This window comes from Sus scrofa, chromosome 2, assembly GCF_054392235.1.
Source record: "Sus scrofa isolate SSC_HxYL_T2T_F1_AM1 chromosome 2, Sscrofa_HxYL_maternal_Yorkshire_Landrace_v2.0, whole genome shotgun sequence".
Lineage (NCBI taxonomy): Eukaryota > Metazoa > Chordata > Mammalia > Artiodactyla > Suidae > Sus > Sus scrofa.
Genome location: NC_139384.1, coordinates 69,573,810 through 69,599,209, shown reverse-complemented (window position 1 = coordinate 69,599,209; position 25,400 = coordinate 69,573,810). Strand labels below are relative to the sequence as shown.

General features: G+C 51.6%; 1 protein-coding gene across 50 annotated transcripts in view; it reads left to right on the top strand.

Moving 5' to 3' along the window:
- MYO9B (myosin IXB) overlaps positions 1-25,400 on the top strand; it is a 111,919-nt gene that overhangs the window by 72,180 nt on the left and 14,339 nt on the right. For 10 of the 50 annotated variants that reach the window (XM_085012398.1, XM_085012423.1, XM_085012394.1 and 7 more), the window contains exons 9-24: positions 1,590-1,706; positions 2,768-2,902; positions 5,226-5,347; positions 8,185-8,326; positions 8,814-9,018; positions 10,175-10,256; positions 11,543-11,632; positions 12,942-13,055; positions 14,976-15,015; positions 16,092-16,214; positions 17,634-17,714; positions 18,761-18,871; positions 20,309-20,431; positions 23,068-23,217; positions 23,302-23,468; positions 24,180-25,067. In XM_085012398.1, the coding sequence (XP_084868524.1) occupies positions 1,590-1,706; positions 2,768-2,902; positions 5,226-5,347; positions 8,185-8,326; positions 8,814-9,018; positions 10,175-10,256; positions 11,543-11,632; positions 12,942-13,055; positions 14,976-15,015; positions 16,092-16,214; positions 17,634-17,714; positions 18,761-18,871; positions 20,309-20,431; positions 23,068-23,217; positions 23,302-23,468; positions 24,180-25,067 (2,690 nt within the window). The remainder of the gene's footprint in view (positions 1-1,589; positions 1,707-2,767; positions 2,903-5,225; positions 5,348-8,184; positions 8,327-8,813; positions 9,019-10,174; positions 10,257-11,542; positions 11,633-12,941; positions 13,056-14,975; positions 15,016-16,091; positions 16,215-17,633; positions 17,715-18,760; positions 18,872-20,308; positions 20,432-23,067; positions 23,218-23,301; positions 23,469-24,179; positions 25,068-25,400) is intronic. The other 40 variants (XM_085012410.1, XM_085012436.1, XM_085012402.1 and 37 more) reach the window with 7 other exon arrangements.

Below are 25,400 nucleotides of genomic sequence, written 5' to 3'. Positions count from 1 at the left end.
GCAGCATGGGGAGGTGTCACAAAATATGAGTTGCAGGGCCATCTTTGGAACCAGGCGGCACAGGTGGTCTTTTTCCTCCCCCTAAAGTGGCAGTGGAGAACCCTGGTGGAACCTCTGGTTCTTCTGTGAGCTCAGGAGCACCACAAACCAACCAACTCATACAGCTCAAGGGCCAGAGCTGGGGCCATGTGTGTTGGTCCCTGTGTGTCCAGCTACTCAGTAGTCACAGTGGTTCTCACCAGCAGAGAATAGCCACCTGAGGTGCCCCGATTACTTCTGTCAATAAAATTTAATTGGCACTTGGCCACACCCACTCATTTACATACGGCTCACTTGTTGCAGCGGCAGAGCTGGTCTGAAAAGCTGATACCATTCACTGGCCCTTTCCTGAGAAAGCTTGCTGACCCAGGGCTCGAGTGTGACCTTTACAACCACTGTGTTAGTCCCTAAATCTTGATAAGGTGCCTCTCTCTGGCCTTTGCCCCAGCCTCGATGGTTTTTTTTTGTGACGTGTTTTTCTTGTGTTTTTACACCTCAAGAGCAATGTGACTTGCAGCTTGGAGAGCAGCAGGAAAGTACCTAGCCACGGGGGTAGGGGGGATTTTCAGCTGATGGTGGAAGCTTCTGAGGCATCTAAAATGGGTGCCCCAGACAGTCTGAGTCCCCATGGGCAAAGGCACCCGGCCACGTTGCATGAAAGTCACTGTAGGTCACCTGAGATGGCAGCACGGCTGCCCTCCAGAGGTGCCAAGCTGAGCAGATCAGGTAGATATGGGGCTGTGTCCTTCAAGGCCCCATTGCCACAAAACCAGAAGGGCTTGTCCTAGATCTTGATAGCAGGTAAGGAAGTCTTGTCACAATTTAGACCTAAGGACATTCAAAGAAGGAATTTCTTTGGGGGGGGGGGGGGAGTTCCCCTGTGACTCAATGGATTAAGAACCCACATAGTGTCCATGTGGATATGGGTTCGATTCCTGGTCTTGCTCACTGGTTAAGGATCCGCAAGCTACAGGGCAGGTCTCAGATACAGCTTGGATCCAGTGTTGACGTGGCTGTGGCTGTGGCCTGCAGCTGCAGCTCTGACTTGACCCCTAGTCCAGGAACTGCACCTATCGCCATAAAAAAAATTAAAAAGGGGGAAAAAGAAATTGCTTGTATATAAACGAGACCCTAACAAGCCTTCTTTTTTTTAATTATAAAAGCCATTACTGCTTTTAGGCACCCAGTGGCCTCCCCATGGTGCTTCCAGAACCAGAAGGGGCATGGCTTTAAACCAGTTCAGCCTCCTAGTTAGTTCTCTGGTGACACCCTCCCTGAGCCTGCGTGCCCACCTCAGCAGTCCCCAGGGTGTTCCGAGGAGCAAGCCAGCACATGAGAAATACTTGGCCAAACCCTCAGGCCTTCGGGTCAGGGCTTCACACTTCATGCTTGGGTGTGCAAGGACGTCCACGCTAACAGGATGGTGTGCAAAGTGAGAAGGGGGTGTGTCAGATGAGTTGGGTGTTTCAGGTCACCACCTCAGTCTCCCAGTGTGTGCAGACCTCAGGAGCCCAGCTTGCCGAGATATGACACCCTCTCTGTGCCCACAGGCCATCACTGCCCGTGACTCCATGGCCAAGTCCCTGTACAGTGCCCTCTTTGATTGGATCGTGCTGCGGATCAACCACGCCCTCCTCAACAAGAAGGACATGGAAGAATCTGTCTCGGTGAGGGCCACACATCCTTAGCAGGCGACCCATGACATTTGCCGCAATCAGCATTTGATGAGAGGCCCGTTCCTCCCAGGCAGACCCAGGGAGCAAATGGGATGTGATTCTCAGGGCCTAGCACAGAATGAAAACATAGGGCTCCTTGTTTAATGTCACAAGTTCTAAAGCAGCAGCAACAGCAGGAGTTCTGGTTGTGGTTCAGTGGTAATGAACCCGACTAGCATTCATGAGGACTAGGGTTTGATCTCTGGCCTCATTCAGTGGGTTAAGGATCCAGCGTTGCCATGAGCTGCAGCATAGTTTGCAGATGAAGCTTGGATCTGGCGTGACTGTGGCTGTGGTGTAGGCTGGGTCCAATTTGACCCCCTAGCCTCAGAACTTCCTTATGCCACAGGTGTGGCCCTAAAAAAAAAAAAGAAAAGAAAATTAGAAAGAAAAAAAAAAGGAGTTCCGTTTATGGCTCAGTGGGTTAAGAACCTGACTAGTATCCATGAGGATGCAAGTTCGATCCATGGCCTTGCTCAGTGGGTTAAGGATCCAGCGTTGCCATGAGCTGTGGTGTAGGTCACAGACAGGCTCAGAGCCTGCAATGCTGTGTCTGTGGTGTAGGCCGGCAGCTGTAGCTCCAATTCGACCCCTAGCCTGGGAACTTCCATGTGCCTCAAATGCAGCCCTAAAAAGGAAAAAAAAAAAAAAAAGAGGAGTTCCCGTCGTGGCACAGTGGTTAACGAATCCCACTAGGAACCATGAGGTTGCAGGTTCGATCCCTGGCCTTGCTCCGTGGGTTAAAGATCTGGCGATGCCGTGAGCTGTGGTGTAGGTTGCAGACGCGGCTTGGATCCAGCATTGCTGTGGCTGTGGTGTAGGCCGGTGGCTACAGCTCTGGTTAGACCTCTAGCCTGGGAACCTCCATATGCTGTGGGAGCGGCCCTAGAAAAGGCAAAAAAAGACACACACACACAAAAAAAAAAAGACAGCAGAGCAGGCCCCCACCACCAGCCAGGTTGCTCCCGAGGGAGAACCCACCCGTAATGACCGTTCTCTCCATCTCCCTCCAGTGCCTGTCTATCGGGGTCCTTGACATCTTTGGGTTTGAGGACTTTGAGAGGAACAGTTTTGAACAGTTCTGCATCAACTACGCAAACGAGCAGCTCCAGTACTACTTCAACCAGCACATCTTCAAACTGGAGCAGGTAAGGAAATTCCATCTTATTGGCCTGTCTGGCCCGGGGCGGGGAACAGAATGAGCCAGAAGTGGGATCTCCCTTGGGCCTGGTTTGTCAGCACACCCGCCCCAGAATTTTTTTCTCTGCGAAAAAGGGAGAGACCGGGAACATTCCCACCCAGCCCAGGATGAGGCAAACATCAGGGATGTTTGGGGCCACAGGTCAATGTTGTCTCTCTGCTGAAACGCAAAAGTCTTTTCAGTGGGAGAAAAACTGAGTTGCCTTGTAAGGATTGGCTTTGGTCAACAATAATAAAAACCTGTCTTAGATGTCTTTTCACTTCAAAGTGGCCAGCTATCTTTACCCAAGTGACATCTGCCCAATGATTGATTCTGATGGAAAAGGAAAGCTTTGGGTTTATATAGATGTTCAGCTAATTTGACTGTTACATCTTCTGGCTGAAACTCACATTTCTCACTTGAAACATAGCTGGTCAGAATAGAGTTGTGAGGGGAGAGTGAAACCCCCAGTGACTAGCAAAGGTGTAGTGCAAGGTTGGTAGGGGCCAGTGGGTGGGGGGATGTGAGATGCCTTACATTACTTGCTGGTAATTTTATATATCCATTATACGTTGGCATGACCATGCACCTTGGATATATTGTTATATGTAAGTGTATTGTCGAATTTAACTTCACTTTTTTTTTTTTTTTTTTTTTTTTTGCTTTTTAGAGCTGTACCAGTAGCATATGGAAGTTCCCAGGCTAGGGGTCGAATCAGAGCTGCAGCGGCCAGCCTACGCCAGAGCCACAGCATCGCAGGCTCTGAGCCTTATCTGTGACCACAGCACAGCTCATGGCAATGCCAGATCCTTAACCCACTGAGTGGGGCCAGAGATCGAACCCAAGACCTCATGACTCCTAGTCAGATTCGTTTCTGCTGCACCACATCGGGAACTCCTTAACTTCACTTATTTTGGTCTCTCTTTTTTGGCCATGCCCTTGGCATTCAGAATCTCCCAGGGATTGAAACTTCACCATAGCAGTGACAATGCCAAATTCTTTTTTTGTTGTTTTGTTTGTTTGTTTGTTTTTTTAGGGCCGTACTCGCAGCACATGGAGGTACCCAGAGTAGGCGTTGAATCAGAGCTGTAGCCGCTGGCCTATGCCACAGCCACAGCAATGCCATATCCGAGCCTCGTCTGCGACCTACACCACAGCTCAGAACCTTTAATTCACTGAGCGAGGTCAGGGATCAAACCTGTATCTTCATGGATCCTAGTCAGATTCATTTCTGCTGTGCCACAATGGGAACTCCCCAAATTCTTAACCACTGGGCCACCAGGGGAACTCCCACTTCTTTCTTTTTACTTTTTTTTTTTTTTTTTTTTAGGGCCGCACCCATGGCATATAGAGGTTCCCAGGCTAGGGGTCAAATCAGAGCTATAGCTGCCAGCCCACACCACAGCCACAGCAACACCAGATCTGAGCCGCGTCTGCATCTTATAGCACAGCTCACGGCAATGCCAGATCCTTAACCACTGAGCGAGGCCAAGGATCGAACCCGCAACCTCATGGTTCCCAGTCGGATTCGCTTCCACTGCATCATGACGGGAACTCCATCTTTTTACATTTTTAAATGTGACTGTTAGAAAATTGGAAGTGACACAGGTCACTCACGTTATGTGACTATTGGACGTTGTAGTTCCAGAGCTGGGCCAATGTTATTAGCACGCGGCCACGCCCGTGTGTGTACATGTCATCTGGGGCTGTGTTCATGCTACAACTGTACTGCCAAGTCATCATGCAGACACCATCTTTCTCCTAAAGCTTAGCATACTTACCGTCTGGCCCTTTATAAACAAAGTTTGCTGACCCCTGGATAATAATAAGTGTAATTTTTTTTCTTCCTTCTTTTTTTTGCTTATGGCTCCACCAGTGAGCTTCCCTCTGCCCTTTTCTTTTCTTTTTGGCCGCATCTGTGGCACATGGAAGTTCCTGGGCCAGAGATCAAACCAAGCCACAGCAGTGACAGTGCTGAATCATTAACCACTAGGCCACCAGGGAACTCCCCTCTGCCCTATTTTAAGTGTGATTTTAAGCACTTTGCTGTGATAGATGTGTGAGAATGTGCATTCCTGTTTCCTATTGCTGATTGTTTATTTATCTAATCATTGTATATCTCTTTTGACGTATTCCTATTGATATGTTAATACAGCATTCTATGTTATTTGTGCAGTTATATATTTGTATGTGCATGCATAAATATAAAATGTTTATATACAGCATGTGCAGTGGAAAAGTTAACATGTCCATGAAATGATGAACTTAGCAGATACCTCTCAATCCTGCAGGAGGAGTACCAGAGCGAAGGAATCTCATGGCATAACATCGACTACACAGACAACGTTGGCTGCATCCATCTGATCAGCAAGAAGCCCACTGGCCTCTTCTATCTGCTGGACGAAGAGAGCAAGTGAGTGTCCACAGCCCCGTGCATCCTCGGACCCAGGAACTCGGTTCCATTCTGCAACCCCAGAACATTACCCTGAATCCACACCACCCCAAGAACTTCCAAGTTGCCCAGACTCATGTGGCCACAGATCCAATCTCATGTTTGCAAAATGCAATGCCATTCACCACAGAAATATCAACACTCTCCATAGCTATGAACTTGGAAACACACCCTCCCAGGAGTTCACGGGAAAGGATCATGGGCCTGAAGCTAGAAGCTGGGCACAGGGCTGATACGTCCTTGCAAAGGGCAGGGCATGCAGTCGGGGGCCCAGACATAAGACTCTCCACCAAGGGAGTTCCCATTGTGGCGCAGTGGAAACAAATATGACTAGTATCCGTGAGGACTCAGGTTCGATCCCTGGCCTCACTCAATGGGTCAAGGATCTGGTGTTGCCGTGAGCTGTGGTGTAGGTTACAGACAAGGCTCAGATCCCTAGTGGCTGTGGTGTAGGCCAGCAGCTGTAGCTCCAATTCGACCTCTAGCCTGGAAACTTCCATATACCACAGATGTGGCCCTAAAAAAAAGCAAAAAAAAAAAAAAAAAAAAGGACTCTCCACTGAGCCTGCTGCCGCTTGTCCCCAGGACACGACGAAGGCTGAAGAGGGTATCCTATTTATTTATTTATTTATTTGCCCACGTTTGCAGCATGTGAAAGTTCCCAAGCCAGGGATCGAACCCACACCACAACAGCAACCCAAGGCACAGCTATGACAACACCAGATGTATAACTCACTTTGCCACAAGGGAACTCCTGGGGGGAGTATTTTCAAAGTGCTTCATGTGCGGTCACACAGTCAGCATTCCTGAAATTACAGTCACTAAAATTCACTTAGTGAATTTGTTTCTCCTGGCTGCTGTAGTAAATCACCACAAACCAGACAGCCTACAACAACAGAAACTTATTCTCTCACAGTTCTGGAGACCCAAAGTCCAAAGTGTAATGTCAAGGCTGAAATCAGGGTGTGAGCAAGGCCACCCTCCCTCTAAAGGCTCAATGGGGAGTTCCCATTGTGGCTCAGCAGTTAATGAACCTGACTGGCATCCATGAGGATGCAGGTTCGTTCCCTGGCCTGGCTCAGTGGGTTAAGGATCCGGTGTTGCCATGAGCTGTGGTGTAGGTCGCAGGCACGGCTTGAATCCCTTGTTGTTGTGGCTGTAGCATAAGCTGGCAGCTGCAACTCCGGTTGGACCCCTAGCCTGGGACCCTCCATGTGCCACAGGTGTGACCCTAAAAGGAGAGAAAGACAAAAAAATAAAATAAAATAAAGGCTCTATGGGAGGAGACTTCCTGGCCTCTTCTGCTTCTTGGGGCTCCAGGCATCCTTGGCTGTGACCGCATCACTCCGGTCTCTGTCTCTGTAGTCACATCACCGTCTCTGCTTCTGTCACATCTCCTCTTATAAAGACTCCAGTCCTGTTGGATTAGTACCCGCCCTAATGACCTCATCATAACTTGATTACATCTACAAGGACCCACTTCTGTAGTAGAGTCACATTCACAGGCTCCCGAGGTCGGGACATGGACGTGTCTTTTTTTCAACAACTCTATCAGGTCCCTTGTTTGCTGCTGAAGTCCCCTCAGGCCCGGGGTGAATCGGGCTCACCTCCTGCCTCAGACCAAGCCCTGTCCAGGATGGGACAAACACATCCTTCTCAGCCAGGATCGGGATGGGGGAGAGAATGTTCAGATAAGGGAAGGGGCAGGGCGCTGGGAGGGGCTGAATCATCACTCCCACAGCTGGATCTGGGAGGCATGTGAGGCAGGGCCATTTGTCTTTGTTTAAAATCTTGCTATTTCAGGAGTTCCCATTGTGGCACTGTGGAAATGAATCCAACTAGGAACCATGAGGTTGCGGGTTGGATCCCAGGCCTCACTCAGTGGGTTAAGGATCCAGCATTGCCGTGAGCTGTGGTGTAGGTTGCAGACATGACTTGGATCTGGCATTGCTGTGGCTCTGACATAGGCCAATGGCTACAGCTCTGATTAGACCCCTAGCCTGGGAACCTCCATATGCCGCAAGAGCAAAAAAAAAGAGCAAAAAAGCAAAAAAAAAAAAAAAATCTTGCTACTTCAGTTCATCGTGATTTTTTTTTTTTTTTTTTTTGGCATTGAATTAGATTTTCTAAAATGGTGTGTGAAAATGTTATTTCCACGACTAACTGAACAGGTCTCCCACTCTCCATACTCTACCCCTAGCAATGGTGTGGCTCGTAGCTACAGAATCTGCTCCCTACCCCACCTCCCATTAAGCCACAGAGCCCGGCATTGGGGATTTGGAAGCACATTTTGCTGCCTGTGTTTGTGGTGAAGCTGGGCATAGGCAGGGCATGCCAGGCCAGCTGTGGCACTTCCTTCCTGGGAGGCTGAAATAGTCAGGTACAATGGGTCCTTTATTCTGCCCTTACCCACCTCCCCACTTCAGCCCTGTCTCCCAGCCCCTCCCTCTAATAGAGGCAAGACCCACGCTAAGACACAGCGTCCAGGTACAGATGGATCTGAGACCAGAAGTCACCTTATGCTGGGATTATTTTAGGAACTGCCCATGGCAAGCCCAGGTCCCAGTCTTGCCTGGGCCGAACATTCATGTGGGCCACCAGGGCCCGGCTGCTCTGTCTGTTCCAAGTTCACTCTGCAGCCCTAAGTGCATCACTCCGCCCTCAACCTTTTCAAACCAGGCAGCAGGTTCCCAGCCCTCAACCAAGTGCTCAGCTCCCAGCAGCCCGAGCTCCCTGGAATGCAGAATGGGTGACCAGCCAGTGTTCCTGCAGCTAAAGGTCTCACATCCTCTTCCCAGCTTTCCCCACGCCACAAGCCAGACCCTGCTGGCCAAGTTCAAACAGCAACATGAGGACAACAGGTACTTCCTCGGCACCCCCGTCATGGAGCCGGCCTTCATCATTCAGCACTTTGCAGGGAAAGTGAAATATCAGATCAAGGTATGCAGGTGTCAGTCACCATCAGTCAAGTCGCTCTGTGCCTGGGAGGTGGGGAGTGGGATGGCATGGGTATCCTGGAGGCCCCTTCCCTCTGGCATTTGCTCGGTCCCTCTTTTTCTTTGTTTTTTTTTTTTTTTTTCTTCTTCTTCTTAGTGCTGCATTTGCAGCATGTGAAAGTTCCTGGGCTAGGGTTCAAATCGGAGCTGCAGGTACCATCCTTTGCCACAGCATGGCATTGCAACATCCGAGCCGCGTCTGCAGACTACACCACAGGTCACAGCCGATCCCTCTTTTCAATTGTTTTTGCTAGGCGAGGTTCCAGGGCACTCAGACCCAGTGTCAAAACCTCCAGGCTCTACTGTCTAGGGCCCCTCAGACGGGAACCGCCTCTTGGTTGTTGAGATGAGCCCTGCCCCACTGCCAGCCCTTGCTGTGCTGGCCCCCAGGGACCACTGGCAAGGGACCACCCACCTTCATCCCACCCCAGGACTTCCGGGAGAAGAACATGGACTACATGCGGCCGGACATCGTGGCCCTCCTGCGGGGCAGTGACAGCTCCTACGTGCGGGAGCTCATCGGCATGGACCCCGTGGCTGTGTTCCGCTGGGCGGTGCTCCGGGCCGCCATCCAGGCCATGGCCGTGCTCCGGGAGGCTGGGCGCCTGCGGGCCGAGAGGGCCGAGAAGGCTGCAGGTAGGAGTCCCTGTGGCACTGTCATGAGAGGAGGACACTCATAGGCCATTGTGAAGTAGAAAATTTCATGGCATTTAGCACATTTCCACTGTTGCCCAATCAGCACCTCTGTATAGCTCCCAAGCTCTTTTTTTCCTCCTCTTTTCCATTATAGTTTATTACGAGATAATTGAATATAGTTCCCTGCAGTATATAGTAGCACGTTGTTGTTTATCTATTCTATATATTTTTTTTTCTTTTTTTTTTTTTTTTGGCCACATCAAGGCACATAGAAGTTCCTGGGCCAGGAATTGAACCTGCGCCACAGCAGTAACCTAAGCTGCTGCAGTTTTAATGCCAAATCTTTAACCCACTGTGCCCTGAGAGAACTCCTGTGTATAATATTTTGTATCTGCTAACCCCAAACTCCTCTTTTATCTCCTCCTACCTTCCCCTTTGGTAACCATAAATTTGTTTTCTGTCTGTGAATTTGTTTAGTAAATAAGTTCATTTGTACTATTTTTTTAGATTCTACATATGTGATATATATCTGTCTGTCTTACTTCACTTAATATGATCATCTGTAGGTCCATCCATGTTGCTGCAAATGGGCATTGTGTCATTCTTTTTATGGCTGCATAATATTCCATTGGATATATGTACTACATCTTCTTTATCCATTCATCTGTTGGTAGATATTTAGGTTGCTTCCATGTCCTGGCTATCATAAATTAGTTTCCAGACTCTTTTATCATCCCAAATGGCAATTTGGAAGCAGGATGTATAATTTATCTTCCTCATCCTCACAAGGCAAGAAAACGTCACCATTTCTCTAAAAAGGACAATTCTGAGGCCCGGAAGGGCTGAGTGACTCTCCCAGGGTCACCCGGCTCCAGATACCATCATGGCATTCCTTTTTAGGAAGGGTGTCGATTATAAGGAGGACCAAAAGGATAAAGCCTTTATGAGAAGTAGGAAATAAATGGTGCTGTTTTAAGGGGAATGGAACATTTCATGGTTCCCTGCTCTGCCCAAATTTGAGTGTCAGACCATTTTGCCTTTCTTAAAGTGGGTTCAAGTCAGGATCACAGCTTTTCCTCCATGGAAAAGCTACAAAGCCCTTCAGGTCCCAGGCAACACCTCCCACCCCAATACTGCATCCTCTCTGTGTCCCCAGCAGGTCTGAGCAGCTCTGGTGCCCGAAGTCACCCAGGAGAGCTGCAGAGAGGAGCCAGCACCCCATCGGAAAAGCTGTACCGGTAAGCAAGACCCCAATTTGTCCCAACTGAAGCTGGAAGACAGGCGGCATTGTTTAAAACTGTGCCCGAAACCTGACACTATGAACCCAGGTCAGGGTTTAAGGAACCCAGCAGCCACTCAAACCAGAAGACCCAGAAGTAATGGCATCTGGTGGCCGCATTTCTGCATACAGAAATGCATCAGCTGCTTTAGGGCAGCTCAGTTTACAAAGGATCCTTTTCATAGCAGGTCATGACCATTGGTGGGTGGGGCCAGAGGGCTGCTGGTCTCACAGAGCAACAAGCTTGATTTAAGAGCACTTCCTCCCTTAATCTGACCCAGGGCGTCCCAAAGGCAGATCCGCTAAGTTACTTCTCTCTCAGTCAGAAACACAGATGCTTCATTGCATATGAGACGACACGGAGGGTTTGCAGCCACCTAGCAATGACCAAGGGTCCTCTGTGTACCCTAGTTGGTACTGAGTGTCAAGGTGCGGGAACATGTGCTTCCAGGAAGGCGGAATGGAAAAGGCCGCACTGCAGAGACATCTGAGGCCATGCCAAAGCCAGAGGAGGGACGCTTCTGGCAGCCGGAGAGAGCCAGGCAGGCTACATTGAAAATGGACCAGTTGGGTCGGACAAACCAGGCAGGGTGCAGCCATGAGGGCAGCATGTGCAAAGGCCCTGGGTTAGCTGAGTCCCCACGTTCTTTCTCCAAACTCACAAATTCCCAAGGAGCATGTCACTGAATTTTCAAACGTGTAAAAGTCCTTTTATTTTTGAGCACTTTGTAATAAAATCTCCTTCAAAAGCTTAAAAGCACACATGTGGAGGTAGAGCTAGCCCCTAGGTAAGTGACCCTATATCACTTGTCTGAAAGCAGTGTGTCGTTTTTCTGCTTTTCCAAAATGTGCATATTTTTTTTTGTCTCTCTCTCTCTCTTTTTTTTTTTTTTCCAGGGCCGCACTCACAGTATATGGAAGTTCTCAGGCTAGAGATCGAATTGGAGCTGTAGATACCAGCCTACACCACAGCTCACGGCAACACCTGATCCTTAACCTACTGAGTAAGGCCAGGGATTGAACCTGCATCCTCATAGATGCTAGTCATATTTGTTTCTGTTGAGCCACAATGGGAACTCTCAAAAGGTGCATTTTTTAATCAGCTTTTTCACCCAAAAGGGAAAAAAAAAACTTCCCCCTGTTTGAAAGTGAGCCCTGACCCACTCTGTCTCCCAGGGCCTGGCCCCCTAGGCTTCGAGTCCTGCCCCAAGAGCACATTTAGTTTATACAGATTCTCCCTTTCAGCTGCTCAATGCTAGATTTCTCATTTGACGGCTCTGAGGAGTTCGATATTAACGCTTTTGAGGACATCATTGCTTTCTATGAAAGCAAGAAGTAAGTAGAAGCAAGGGCCTTCAAACCCAAGACCAGGGAGGCACGCCACAAGGAGCTGTCATCCCATGATGCTCAGCGCAGCGTCCAGAGCCAGAAGAGAGGGGGTTGGCAAGCTGGGGCGGGGGGGGGCGCACTCTTGCCAGATTTGGCTGGGTCACAGGGGTGGGGGCCAAAGCCATGGGCCTCAGCGTTGTCCCGCACTCCGGCTGCTGCACTGACCACTCAGGGTATGGAGGTGAAATGTGACCCCCTGTGTCATCTTTGCCCTGTGCCTCCCTGGAGGGTGAGCGAGCAGAGGTAAGTAGGGCCACCCGGGCCCAGGGCATGGTGCATGGAACACGGAAAGGGGGCTGCCGCTCGGGCTCTTCCCAGGCCAACTGCCCGGAGCTTAAACATGTATTTAAAAATAACTGGAATGAGGAATTTTTTTAAAAAAAAGAGAGAAAAAAACTCTCCCACTCATCCAGCAGTCATCGCTACCTCATTTCCAGAAGTTCTCTCCCCAAGACATTTGTCATCTAGACATTTTTCACAGATGTCCATTTTCAGAGCATTCAGTTTTTGTCTGTAAGCCGTTCTCATTCTCACACCAAAATCATATGCTCAAGCCCTGAACCCACAGCAATTGAACAAAACAAAGCTATTAAGTTTGAGTTCTAGGGCTTCTCACCCTCAGCACTCTGTCTGGTCACTCTGTGGTGGGAGTGCCCAGGGAATTGAGCAGAATCCCTGGCCTCCAGCCATGAAGATGCCAAGTAGTGCCTGCCCTGCCAGTCAGGACAACCAAGCCTGGAGGTGGGGAGCAGCCTCGCCCCAGTTGATAACCCCTGTGTGAATTCCAGTTCCTTCCTCCTAAGGCATTTCTTGAAGCCCATAAGGAGGCAGACATGTGGCCACAGAACCATCAAGAGAAACTAATCTGCTGCTTCCTACAGAGGCAGCGGCCCCCCCACCCCGCCCCCAGTCTTCTGTTTTCAGTGGCCCCTTGATGCTTCTTACAGATGCCAAAAAGCTCTTGAACATGAGACCTTTTCCAACCATCTGAGACACCATGCTGCAAACTCCATTCAGCCCTAAGTGGCCCCAGCCCCCCACCCCCCAGAGGAGGAGGGAGCTTCCTCGGAGTGGGCAGCCGGCTCCTGGCCTAACCCCCCTTCCTGGTGCGGCAGCATGCAGGCTCCCCCAGCTGCATGTTTTGGTTCCAGTGGCCTGGGGATGGTCCCGACCGTGCCAGGGACCCCAAGGTGGCGGGCCCCGCTGCTCTAACTCAGTCTTCTCTCTGTCACTGCACCCCTTCCCCCACCCCCAGCGATTTGCATGACCAAATCATCAAGACCATCAAAGGATTGCCCTGGCAGGGTGAGGACCCCCGTAGGCTTCTCCAGTCCCTCAGTCGGCTCCAGAAACCCCGCACCTTCATCCTGTGAGTCCCCCCACCCCTGAGGCTGCGGGCACGCCCCCCCCCCACAAGTGCAACGACCGCCTCCGCGCTCCAGACCCCTAGCCCCCAGGCCCGCATGGGTTTCCCGTAACGCTGAATCAGCCGCTCTAAATGCTGCGCTGTCTTGTGGTTCCATTCTCACACCAGCCATCGCTAAGTGGTCCTGATATTCCCACCCCAGTGTCTGCACTGTGAGCCAATCCTTGCCAGCTCCCCAGTGCCCAGCACAGCTTCACAGGAACACTCTACCACAAAGCATCTGATTTTCAGCCCCTAAACATGCAGAGCAAGGCTTGCATCCCCTCCCCCCACCACCTTTGCCACCGTGAGCTTATAAAGCAGCCATCAGAAGCAGGATGTGCGATTTTGTGGACCCCAGGCGTCCCATGACCCTGTTTTGTGGGCGTGATGTGATAGAAAGGACCAGAAGACACCCAGACGGGGTTTGGATGTCCCACGAACGAACTGTGTAGCCTGAGAGCTCTGAGCATTTGACCTCTGTCTGCAAAGCCACATACCGAGCAGGCAGCAGCCTCAACCAGTGGGCACCGGCAACCACACGGGGACCCAGGCCAGCTGGGAACAAAGCTTGTGCCTGCAATGGAGCCCATTTGCAGTCATTTTTATTATGCCTTGCCTTATTCTACGGGGATTAAGATTAAACCTGACACACAAAGAACCTCATGGCTGAACATCTTGGAGATCAGTGGGGCACCATTTCTTCAGTGAGTCTTAAAAACTGTCCAGGCTATGATTTTTTTTTTTTTAGCCACCTTGCGGCATAAGGAGTTTTGGGCCAGGGATCAGAGCTGCAGTTGCAACTTATGCTGGATACTTTAATCCACTGTGCCTGGCCAGGGATTGAACGTGTATCCTGGCACTGCAGAGACGCCATTGATCCCATTGTGCCACAGCAGGAACGTCAGGCTGCAACTTTTTTAAAAATCTCATCTCATCTGCAAGATTCCATAAAGTCTCTGAGAATGTGGGGGTCATCCCTCCTCCCTTGGCCAAAAGATCAGCTTTTGTTTGGGTTTGTTATTCTTTATTTTATTGGCGTATAGTTGATTTACAATGTTACGTCAGCTTTTTTTTTTTTTTTTTTGTCTTTTTTTGTCTTTTTTTGCCTTTTCTAGGGCCGCTCCTGTGGCATATGGAGGTTCCCAGACTAGGGGTCGAATTGGAGCTGTAGCTGCAGGCCTACACCAGAGCCACAGCAACGTGGGATCTGAGCCGCATCTGCAACCTACACCACAGCTCACGGCAACACCGGATCCTTAACCCACTGAGCAAGGCCAGGGACCGAACCTGCAATCTCATGGTTCCTAGTCAGATTCGTTAACCACTGAGCCATGACGGGAACTCCAGCTTTTGTTTTTAACATTCTGCCAGGCCCCATCTCAGTTCTTTGAGAGGCAGATCCCTGCTCTGTCACCAGGGTGTGCAGAAGGGTCTCTGCGGGCATGCTTGGCCTTTACCGTCCTGTAGCAAATAGAGCTGGGATGCTGGGTAGGCGTCAGAGCCTCAGGGGATCCCTCGAAGCCCCATTTGGGGCAGTCCACTGTCATTGTGTGAGATCTGTCAGCTCCCCCATAGCCTGCCCTGTGCAGGCACACGCCCCACAATGGAGATGACCAACCCCTAGTCCAATTGCTCCTGCCACCTCAGGGGCAGCCACCAGCCCTGAGGCCAGCATGCACAGTCAGCATAGCGACCCCCACGTGTGCAGGGGAAGCCACCAGGTCCTTGGCGAGGCGGCGGCCTCGTTGCACTTGTGCCTCTGGACTCTGCGCTCTGTCTGTTCTCACTCCATCTAACCCGCAAGGCGTGGCTTGCTGAACTAACCCAGATCCGGACACCGCGTTCCTTCTGTTCACAAAACCATTTTTAATATTTTGACAGGAAAAGTAAAGGTATCAAACAAAAGCAGATCATTCCAAAGGTAAACACGCGCGACACCGTCTCACATCGCCTTGCTAGCGCCTGGCTCAAGTCATTTTTCTGGAAAACCCGGGGTGGGGGGCGTGTTTCTAATTTCTCTGGCTTCTTTGGTTCCTTCCTCTTCCCGCTAGCTCCTTCCTCTCTAAAAAAAAAAATGTCTCCTGTTGAGATGATTTTGGAGATGTCTTTGTTTGGTTTTTCTAGAAGCAGGGGCCTATGATGGGGATCTCTGCATAAGTGGTGTATTGGGGGGGGGGCTCCCAGGAGAAACCTGAGTGGAGTGGGGGGAGCAGGACTGAGCAAGGAGGTGGGCTCAACCGGATTCCCCAGGGGGCCCAGGAGTGTTAACACTACCACAGAGCGGGTCTTGTCAAGAGGTGAGGAGACCCTTCTGTCACACCCCCACATCGGGGATCTTTAGCTTTGAGCCACCTCCAGGGGGCAGGATGGGATGTCACACCTCCTGGGCACAGGGAGAGGAGGCCCCTCAGCCAGGGTGGTCCTGTCAGGAAGGGGCAGCTGTGCATCGCTGGCAGCCAAGACCCCAACAGCTGGACTTGGGTCAAGTGTACCCAGACGCTCTGTCTAGTCTCCACGTACAGCGTGCAGACAGTTTGTGACATTAATAAGAGTAAGGGTGACCCTCAGTCTGGCCAACAGATGGGAAAGCGCCAGCTCCCCTGTCAGTGTTAGTAAGGGTTGATGCACACAGGGGGACCAGCCAGATGAGCACATGCGGAAACAGGATGTGGGCCACTCCTTGAGCTCTGTTGGGGGGGTGCGGGGGGCAGCATGCCATAGCTCGGGCTTCTGGGCGCTTGGGCCATATGAGGCTGTCGTCAGCCTTCCCAGAGGTGGCGCCATCCCCAGGACTCAGCTCAGGCTCAGCCCCACGGTCACCTCTGCCACCCGCCAGGCCCACCTGTCCCCACCTCTCTCTGACAGCAGGGCCCTGAGACTGAGCCTAAGAGCTACCACCCCGGGGGGCATTGTCCTGGCTCCGGGGATGTCCACAATGCCTCCCGGTGCCCACTGGGGCTTTGGGAGGGCAGGCTGGACCCTGTGTATCTATCATAGAACCTGCTGGACTCCAAATCCCTGAAGCTCATCATCAGTATGACCCTGCATGACCGCACCACCAAGTCCCTGCTGCACCTGCACAAGAAGAAGAAGCCACCCAGCATCAGCGCCCAGTTCCAAGTAGGTGGCCAAACAGGGCAGGAGGCAGCGCTAAACTCAGCCTGACACTCAGGTGGCAAGGCCAGAACAAACCCATCCCAAGCAGCTTATCATTATCCTGGGGGTTCCTGACCATCAGCACCCCTTGACATTTGGAGTTGGGTCATTCTCCATGGTGGGGGCCAGCCTGTGCATATGGGGTATTGAACAGCATCGCTGGCCTCTGCCCATCAGACACCGGTAGCACTCTCCAGTCTGACAACCAGAAAGTCTCCAGATAATGCCAGATGCCCCCAGGAGAACAGACTTGCACTTGATTGAGAACCACCAAGTTAAAAGAATGAAGAGTCAGCATGTGTGTTAATGTGACCACTGAACTGTGACCTTAGGTCGTGTTCCCTTTTTTCCTGACTGCCAGGAAGCTCAGGGACACTTTTTTTTTTTTTTTTAACTGGAATCCAATGGCTGGTGACTCTCAGCATTAGCTTTTTTGTTCCTTCCCACTTTCCTCAATCTGAGTCTTCTGTTTCCCCTTTTCCCCTTCAGCCGTTTTTTGGCTTTGGGGTTTTATGGGTTTGTTTGTTTGTTTGTTGTCTTTTTACGGCCGCACCTGTGGCATATGGAGGGTCCCAGGCTAGGGGTCTAGCTACAGCTGCCTGGCCTATGCCACAGCCACAGCCACAGCAATGCCACATCTGAGCTGTGGCTGCGACCCACACCACAGCTCATGGCAATACAGGATCCTTAACCCACTGAGCGAGGCCAGGGATCAAACCCACAACCTCATGGTTCCTAGTCAGATTCGTTTCCGCCGCGCCACAATGGGAACTCCTGGGTTTTATTCTTTTTACGGCCATACCCGTGGCACATGGAAGTTCCCAGACTAGCGAGCAGCAGCTGCCGGTCTACACCACAGCCACAGCAATGCCAGATCCAAGCCACATCTGCAACCTACACTACAGTTTGTGGCAATGCTGGATCCTTAACCCACTGAGCAAGGCCAGGGATCGAACCCACATCCTCACGAATACTATGTCCAGTTCTTCATCCGCTGAGACACAATGGAAACTCTTGGGTTTTTTGTAATTACCTTGTGTAGGAACTCCCACAAATCCTTTTTGGAAACAGGCCAGAGACCTCCATGGTCTCTTCTGAGGCAGACGTGTTTTAAATCCCTAGAAAGAATTTATCCAGTTCTACCACCTCCCCCCCAGCTTTTCACCTGAGACAGAAACAAGAGATGGGGAACCCTGGGAAGATGGTGGTTCTCAGCCCCCAGTAACCCCACATCTCCCTTGGGGGCTCCCCTCCGGGTAGCACAGCCTCTGGTCGCAACATCCCACTGCAACCTACCATGTCCCACATCAGCACAGATGCTCCCACTGATGCAGGCGGATGACCTAGGAGCCCCAACTCAGTACCTTCCCCCTCTCTTCGCAGACATCCCTTAATAAGCTCCTGGAGGCGCTGGGCAAGGCAGAGCCCTTCTTCATCCGCTGCATCCGCTCCAACGCCGAGAAGGTGAGAGGCTCCCGTGTCTGGCGGTTCACCGGGGGGTGGGGGGTGTTTCTGGGTATCTCACTTTTGGGGGTGGCTTCCAAGAGAGTCCTCAAGGAAGCAAGTGTTCACACAGGTTTCAGGAGCTGTAAACTGCTGTAGCTGGCTGGGGGTAGAGGGGGTTCCACAGGAGGCAGCAAGGGCAGCTGGTGAGCAGCCAAAAATAGGGATGTCAGAGTTCCCATCGTGGTGCAGTGGAAACAGATCCGACTGGGAACCATGAGGTTGCAGGTTCGATCCTTGGCCTTGTTCAGTGGGTTGAGGATCTGGCATTGCCGTGAGCTGGGGTGTAGGATACAGACGTGACCCAGATCCCACATTGCTGTGGCTGTGGTGTAGGCTGGCAGCTATAGATTCAATTCGACCCCTAGCCTGGGAACCTCCATATGGCCCTGAAAAAAAAAAAAGGGATGCCCAGCTTCCCCTTCCTCCTCCTGGCTTTCACCCAGCTGCTCCCCATCCTCCTCCCCTGCCTGTCTTCCCCTCAGCCCTCAGATCTCTGCCCAGGGTCCCCTCTCCTGTGACACTTTCCACAGGGGCCCAGCAGTATGTTCTCTCTGCTGAATCCCCAGTGCTTAGCCTGATACATGGCACAGAATGTGAGTTCACAGTTTTGGGTCAAGGCCTTTAAGAAATAAGTCTTTGCAGCAAATTCTCTTAAGTTAGACAGTATGAAATAGCATCTGTCTCCTGGCACCAGGGAATAGAGCAGATCAGACACCAAGTTTTCTAGAAGAGATGAATGCCTTAGGCATCGCTGCTGAGGGGCCCCATCTTTTTATTCTAAAAAGAATGTCTGGAGCAAGAAGAGAAAACACAAATCCTCCAGGTGCCCAGGGCTGCTATGCTGGGGACATTTCACAGACCAGCCCGAGCCTGCACATGTGTCTTACCTGCATTTATATCTGGAGTCCTGAGAGGTGGCAGTCACTGGGACTCGGCATCTCCTTCCAGGGCTCCCCATCTAGCCACCTGCAGGCATCTGCCCTGATCACTTGATCCCGTTTCAGAAAGAGCTGTGTTTCGATGATGACCTGGTGCTGCAGCAGCTGCGCTACACGGGCATGCTGGAGACCGTGCGGATCCGGAGGTCGGGCTACAGTGCCAAGTACACGTTCCAGGTAGGATGCATTCATGCACACACATGGCTGCCTTGAATGCCTCTAAAGCATGAGCCCAGCAGGTTACTTTCTGCCAGGGCTCCTCCACCCTGGCACTGTTGGGATTTCTACCAAGCCATTCTTTCTCATGAGTGGGGGGCATAGTTCCTCAAAAGAGGTACATTAAACCAAACATGGGAACTGCACAAGCAGATCCCTGTGCAGCTTGGCCCTTTGTTGAGCATCTTCTGTAATAGACACTTTTATACCCAACTATTTTATTCTGCCAACCAGCAGCAATGGGGACCCTGGTTCCTATTTTCCTAATATGGAAATTACGGCCCAAGAAGGTGATGACCTCAGAGATGGCTCCTTGGGCTTTCCAGAAACACCGAGGATCACTAGTAGCCTCAAATTGGTGACTACAGCAGTTTCTCAACCATGTCACCATTGATCCTTGGGCCAGGTCATTCTCTGTGGTGGAGGCCACCCTGTGCACCATAGGGTCTTGAGCAGCATCCCTGGCCTCCACCCACTAGATGCCAGGAACACTCTTTCCCTGCGTTCTGACAACCCAAGATGTCTCCACGTATCATCAAACGTCCCCCAGGGGTTAGCACCTCTGGCCCATGCCAAAAGCTGACACCAGCTATGTGGTGCTCAAGTAAACACTGGGCCTGAACCCAGAGGTGGTGGCACCTGGTCCCCATTCAGGCTTTACCCATATGGCCTCAGGGACATAGTTTGTTGTGGCAGGCCTTCCTTTTCTCATGCAGAATGAGAATATCATCTTTCCAATCCTGTGAAAATAGGAAAGGCAAATTACCAAAAAGGGAGAAAATGCTGATGTTTCACTAATACTTGGCTCTTAAAATTGGGGATAATTATTTACTTAAAAACAGTGTGTAGGAGTTCCCTTGTGGCATAGCAGGTTAAGGATCCAGCATTGTCACTGTAGCTGCCCAAGCTGCTGCTGTGGGAACTCCCACATGCCATGAGCGAGGCCAAAAAGAGGCATACGAGGAGTTCCCTGGTGGTTCAGCAGGTTAAGGATCTGGCATCACTGCTGTGCCACAGGTTTGATCCCTGGCCTGGGAACTTGCACATACTGAGGGCACAGCTAAAAAAGGGTGTACCTCCAGCTATGGTTCAGCCCTCTACTGAGCCATAGACTGTGAGCACCCCAAGGCAGCACCATCTCCTGGCTGCCCCTCAACCATGCCAGCACCGAGCAAGCCCTCGTCGGTCATTCGTAAACGATCCAATGCTCTGTGTCTATGATATAGTCTTTCTTACACTTCAGACTGTTTTGGTAAGTCCAAGATTTATCAGTACCATTCACATCAAACCAAGTTTTGGCTTTGGATACTCTGTCTTGACCAGGGAATTCCTGGAGCCCCATCTCCTTCTCAGGAGCAAAAATACTCAGATATTCCTTTCTTGGCCATCATCACCCAGGATTTCACGGAGCAGTTCCAAGTGCTGCTGCCCAAGAATGCCCAGCCCTGCAGGGAGGTCATCTCTGCCCTGCTGGAGAAGATGGACATAGACAAGAGGAGCTACCAGATCGGGAAGACCAAGGTCAGCATCTGCACCCCTTAGGATGGCTACAAACTTGTACCACATCTTCCACCACACACAGGGTCCTCCCATGGCCCAAGCTACTCACTGAAACATCAGGGTTTCTGCTGAGGAAGTGCATTTCTTAGGGCCCAGCCTGTTTGTTCCTGGAAGGCAAGGAGCACACCTGAGGTGTGGAGGCTCAGGCATCAAGCCTGTTTCTTGTTTTCTCACACTTAGGCTAGGAACCCTCACCATAGCACAGGGTATTCAGGGGCCAGTCAGTAACTGCCGTAATATCTGGCAGCTCCCCAGCGGGGCTGCACCAGATGTGAAAAATCCCCTCACAGCTCCCCAAGTTAATCACAGAGTTACCATGTGACCCAGCAATTCCGCTCCTAGGTATCAACCCAACCAAGAACTGAAAACAGGTGTGCAAACAAATTCTTGTACACATAAGTTCATAGGGGTACTAGTCACAATTGCCAAAAGGTAGAAGCAACCCATGTGCCTGTCAATAGATGATGGATAAACAAAATGTGGGCCATTGGCATGATGGAATATTACTCAGCCCTGATCCATACTCATGTGGATGAACCTTGAAAATGTTATGCCAGGCAAAAGAAGCCAGATTCAAGAGTTCCCACTGTGGCACAGTAGGTTAAGAATCTGACTGCAGTGGCTCAGGTCACTGCAGTGGGTTAAAAGATCTGGCAATGCCACAGTGGTGTAGGTCATAGTTGTGGCTTGGATTCAGTTCCTGGCCCAGGAACTTCTTTGCCATCGGTGTGGCCATAAGAGAGAAAGAAAGAAGGGGGGGAGGGAAGAGAGAGAGAAAAAGAAAGAAAGCAAGAGAGAGAAAGACATTATAAATCAACTATAATAAAAAAAATTTTTTTACAAAGAAGGACACTAAAGACTAATGGTGTTTGACCTCATTAATATGAAATGTCGGAGCTCCCTTGTAGTGCAGCGTGTTTTTACATTAATTCTGAGACGGACCCATTTGGAATGGTTGGTTTTTATTTTTGGGGTTTTTTTGTCTTTTTAGGGCCACACCAGCGGCATATGGAGGTTCCCAGGCGAGAGGTCTAATCGGAGCTGTTGCTACAGCAATGCCAGATCTGAGCCGTGTCTGTGACCTACACCACAGCTCACAGCAATGCCAGATCCTTAACCCACTGAGCGAGGCCAGGGATTGAACCCGCAACCTCATGGTTCCTAGTTGGATTCATTTCCGCTGCGCCACGACAGGAACTCCCAGGAGTGGTTGTTTTTAGCTAACATTTATTGAGCAGTTACTGGCATGGTCACTGCAGCAGCTCAGGAACTTCCACGTGTCACAGGCACGGCCAAAAAAAAGGAAAAAGGAGTTTCTGTTGTGGCTCAGCGATAATGAACCCAACTAGTATCCATGAGGTTATGGGTTCGATCCCTGACCTCACTCACTGGGTTAGGGATCTGGCATTGCCATGAGCTGTGGTGTAGGTCAAAGATGCGGCTTCAGATCCCACATTGCTGTGGCTGCAGCTATAACTCCAAATCAACCCCTAGCCTGGGAACTTCCAAATGCCTCTGCTACTCTAAAAAAGAAAAGAAAAAGAAAAGTCCAGAACAGGTAAATCCATGGAGACAGAAAGCAGATTAGGGCTTGCCGGGGGTTGGGGGTCGGCGATTAGGAAGTGCTGCTCACAGACACGGAGTTTCCCTGTGGAGTGATGGAAGTATTTCAGAGCTAGAGAAATGTGATGGTACATTAGATGGATAGTACACTGCACAATACTGTGAATGTACTAAATACCTCTGAATCACTCACTTTAAATGAGTAATTTTGTTAAGGGGAATTCTATTTCAATGTACTTTAAAAAAAAAATTCACTTTGCTGCACAGTAGAAAGTTGACAGAATACTGTAAACCAACTATAGTGAAAAAAATAAAAATCATTTAACCAAAAAAACTCCCCTTGGAGTTCCCATCGTGGCACAGTGGTTAACGAATCCGACTAGGAACCATGAGGTTGCGGGTTCAATCCCTGGCCTTGCTCAGTGGGTTACAGCGTCGCCGTGAGCTGTGGTGTAGATTGCAAACTCTGCTCGGATCCCACGTTGCTGTGGCTCTGGTGTAGGCCGGCAACTACAGCTCCGATTAGACCCCTAGCCTGGGAATCTCCATATGCCGTGGGAGCGGCCCCAGAAAAGGGCAAAAGACAAAAACAAAAAACTCCCCTTAGTCAGATCAGTCCATGCACCAGCCTGGTCTCACTCCTGAGGTGGGCTGAGCAGACCACATATTTAATTTATTCTTCACTTCATTTTCTGACAGACCATATGATCCCAATATTGGGATGATATCCAATTTAGTATTCTGTTCCTGCATTCAAACACTGAGGTTTTTTTATAGAAAATATGCGCCCCTTATGAGAATTAAATAGTCAAATATGGAGAGGTGGATGGCTAATTGTAAATGCTATTTGAATAAATTTGCATATGAAAGGTCCGCAGAAAACTTCGTTTAAGAAAAAAATATACTTGTAGATGCATATGCTATCCATAAATCATTTTTTGGGGATGACTCCATCCTCACACTGATGTCAACAGTCTTGAGTCTAGGGGTTCAGAGGCCAGGCTGACCCCGCTTCCTGTGCCCACCCCTCCCAGGTTTTCCTAAAGGAGACAGAGAGGCAGGCCCTGCAGGAGACACTGCACCGGGAGGTCGTGCGGAAGATCCTGTTCCTGCAGAGCTGGTTCCGGATGGTGCTGGAGCGCAGGCACTTCCTGCAGATGAGGCGGGCAGCTGTCACCATCCAGGTAGCGGGTGGCCCCATGGGGCCAGGGCTGGGGGGTGGCTGGGATGGCACACGCCCAGCCCCTGAATGCCCCCTCCACTCTCAGGCCTGCTGGCGGTCCTATTGCGTGAGACGGGCCCTGGAGAGGACGCAGGCGGCAGTGTACCTCCAGGCTGTGTGGAGGGGCTACCGGCAGCGGGCAGCCTACCAGCGCCAGAGACTGAGCATCATCCGCCTGCAGAGCCTCTGCCGGGGGCACCTGCAGCGCAAGAGGTGAGCAGAACAGCCCCAAGCCCTCCACACCCCTGCCCAGAACATTCCACTTAGCCAAGAGCCATCTGAGATACCATCTGCCTGGTGGACCTGTCAGGACATCATCCTGGACGCAGGGAGGCTGAGGAGGGGCCAGCAGGCCTCTAGCAGTCTGGGCACACAGGCCCCTAGAGAGCTGCTCCAGGGCTGGTAGGTGGCACCTACTGGCAAAACCCCAGGTCACCTTTGGCAGCGCTCAGTCTCTGCCAGGCCATACCACACCTGCCCACCTGGTGCCATTTGGTGGAGCACCTGGATTCAGAGCTAGAGGGCTCAGGCCATGAGGTCCAACCCTCAGTAGGCTCCCCTCGCCCCACACTCACACACGAAGCCCAGCTGTCCACCAGGCCAGGGACCCCAAAGGATTCAGAGTTTCCTGAACAGATCCCTGTCACAACAGGCCTAATACAGGTCCCCTGAATTAGCCAGGCGGAGGTGACATGACAATAAGGGGCCACGCCCTTTATCCCCCTTTCCTGGCTGAGGTGGTTCTGCCTTTCTAGAAGCATCTTGAGAGCCAGGGTCTCACTGATTGGCAGAAGTGGAGCCTGGCCCCTCCCACCCCACTTGGAGGTGGCACAGGGTTTCCCCCAGGCCCTGGGTGGACTCTGGAGGCAGAGGGCACTTTTGTTCCTGAACTCACAGCCCCACCCCTTACTCTGCTCACACCAGCTTCAGCCGGATGGTGGCAGAGAAGCAGAAGGCTGCAGAGAAGAAAAGGGAAGCCCAGCAGGCCACCAGGGAAGAATTGGCAGAAGGCGGGCCGGGCCAGGCGGCTGGGCTGGAGCCCATGCAGGGCCCAGAACCATCCAAGGACAGCAAGCATTTGGCGCTGGAGCCTGAAGTGGAGCCCAGCGACGGGCCCCTAGGGGAGAGTGTCCAAGTGGAGAAGGAGGTCCCGAGCCCAGAGAAGGCTCTCCCACCACAGAAAAACGCAGTGGAAAGTCACGAGAAAGTGCCCAGCAGCCGGGAGAAGCGAGAGTCACGGCGTCAGAGGGGGCTGGAGCACGTGAATCTCCAGAACAAACATATCCAGTCCTGTAAGGAAGAGCACATCCCCAGAGAACCTTCGGGAAGGGCCGTCCCAGAGCCCGAGGAGAGCTTCCTGGAAGACAGAAAGAAGAGCAGAGAAGATGAAATCCCTTCAGATTCAAGGACTGAGCCCGAGACAGCGCCTCCTAAAATGCAGCCTGAGGTGCCCCTACAGTCCATGCTGGGCAGCCAGGCCTCGGGGGGAACCCAGGGTGGCCACGCAGAACGACCCACCAGCCTAGCTCTGGACAGCAAGGTCCAAGCCCTAGCCCCCAGTGCCTCCCCAGAGACCCCCAAGGACAAGAGCAAGCCAGGGGTCAGCCCCAGGGCACAGGACCGGGCCGAGAGCCCCGGAGGCTCCACCCAGATTCAGCGGTACCGGGACACAGATGCCGAGCGTCTGGCCAGCGCTGTGGAGCTCTGGCGTGGCAAGAAGCTGATGACCGCCAGCCCCAGCGCCATGCTGAGCCAGTCCCTGGACCTCAGCGAGCGGCACCGGGCTGTGGGGGCCTCGCTCACGCCCACGGAGTAAGCCCCACACACTCTTTTGTCCAAGGGCTGGGGTCAGGGGGATGCATAGCCCGAGGCTAGAGCGGGGCCAGGACAGCATCATGAACCCCAGAAACATGGGAGGCTCGGGCATCAGGTGTGTGGGAGCCCCAAGGAAGGAGGATGTGGGGTGTAGGGGGGAGGCCCAAACAAGCCCTGATCACACAGATGGCCTCCAGCGTGTCGGGAAGCAGCTGCTGTGGTTGAGATCCCCCTCCCCAGCCTGCCTGGTCCTCAGTTTCTTCCTCAGTGAGTGAGGGTGTCTGCACACACCCAGGGGTTGAAGGAGCAGCTCTTGACACACTTTGCCTG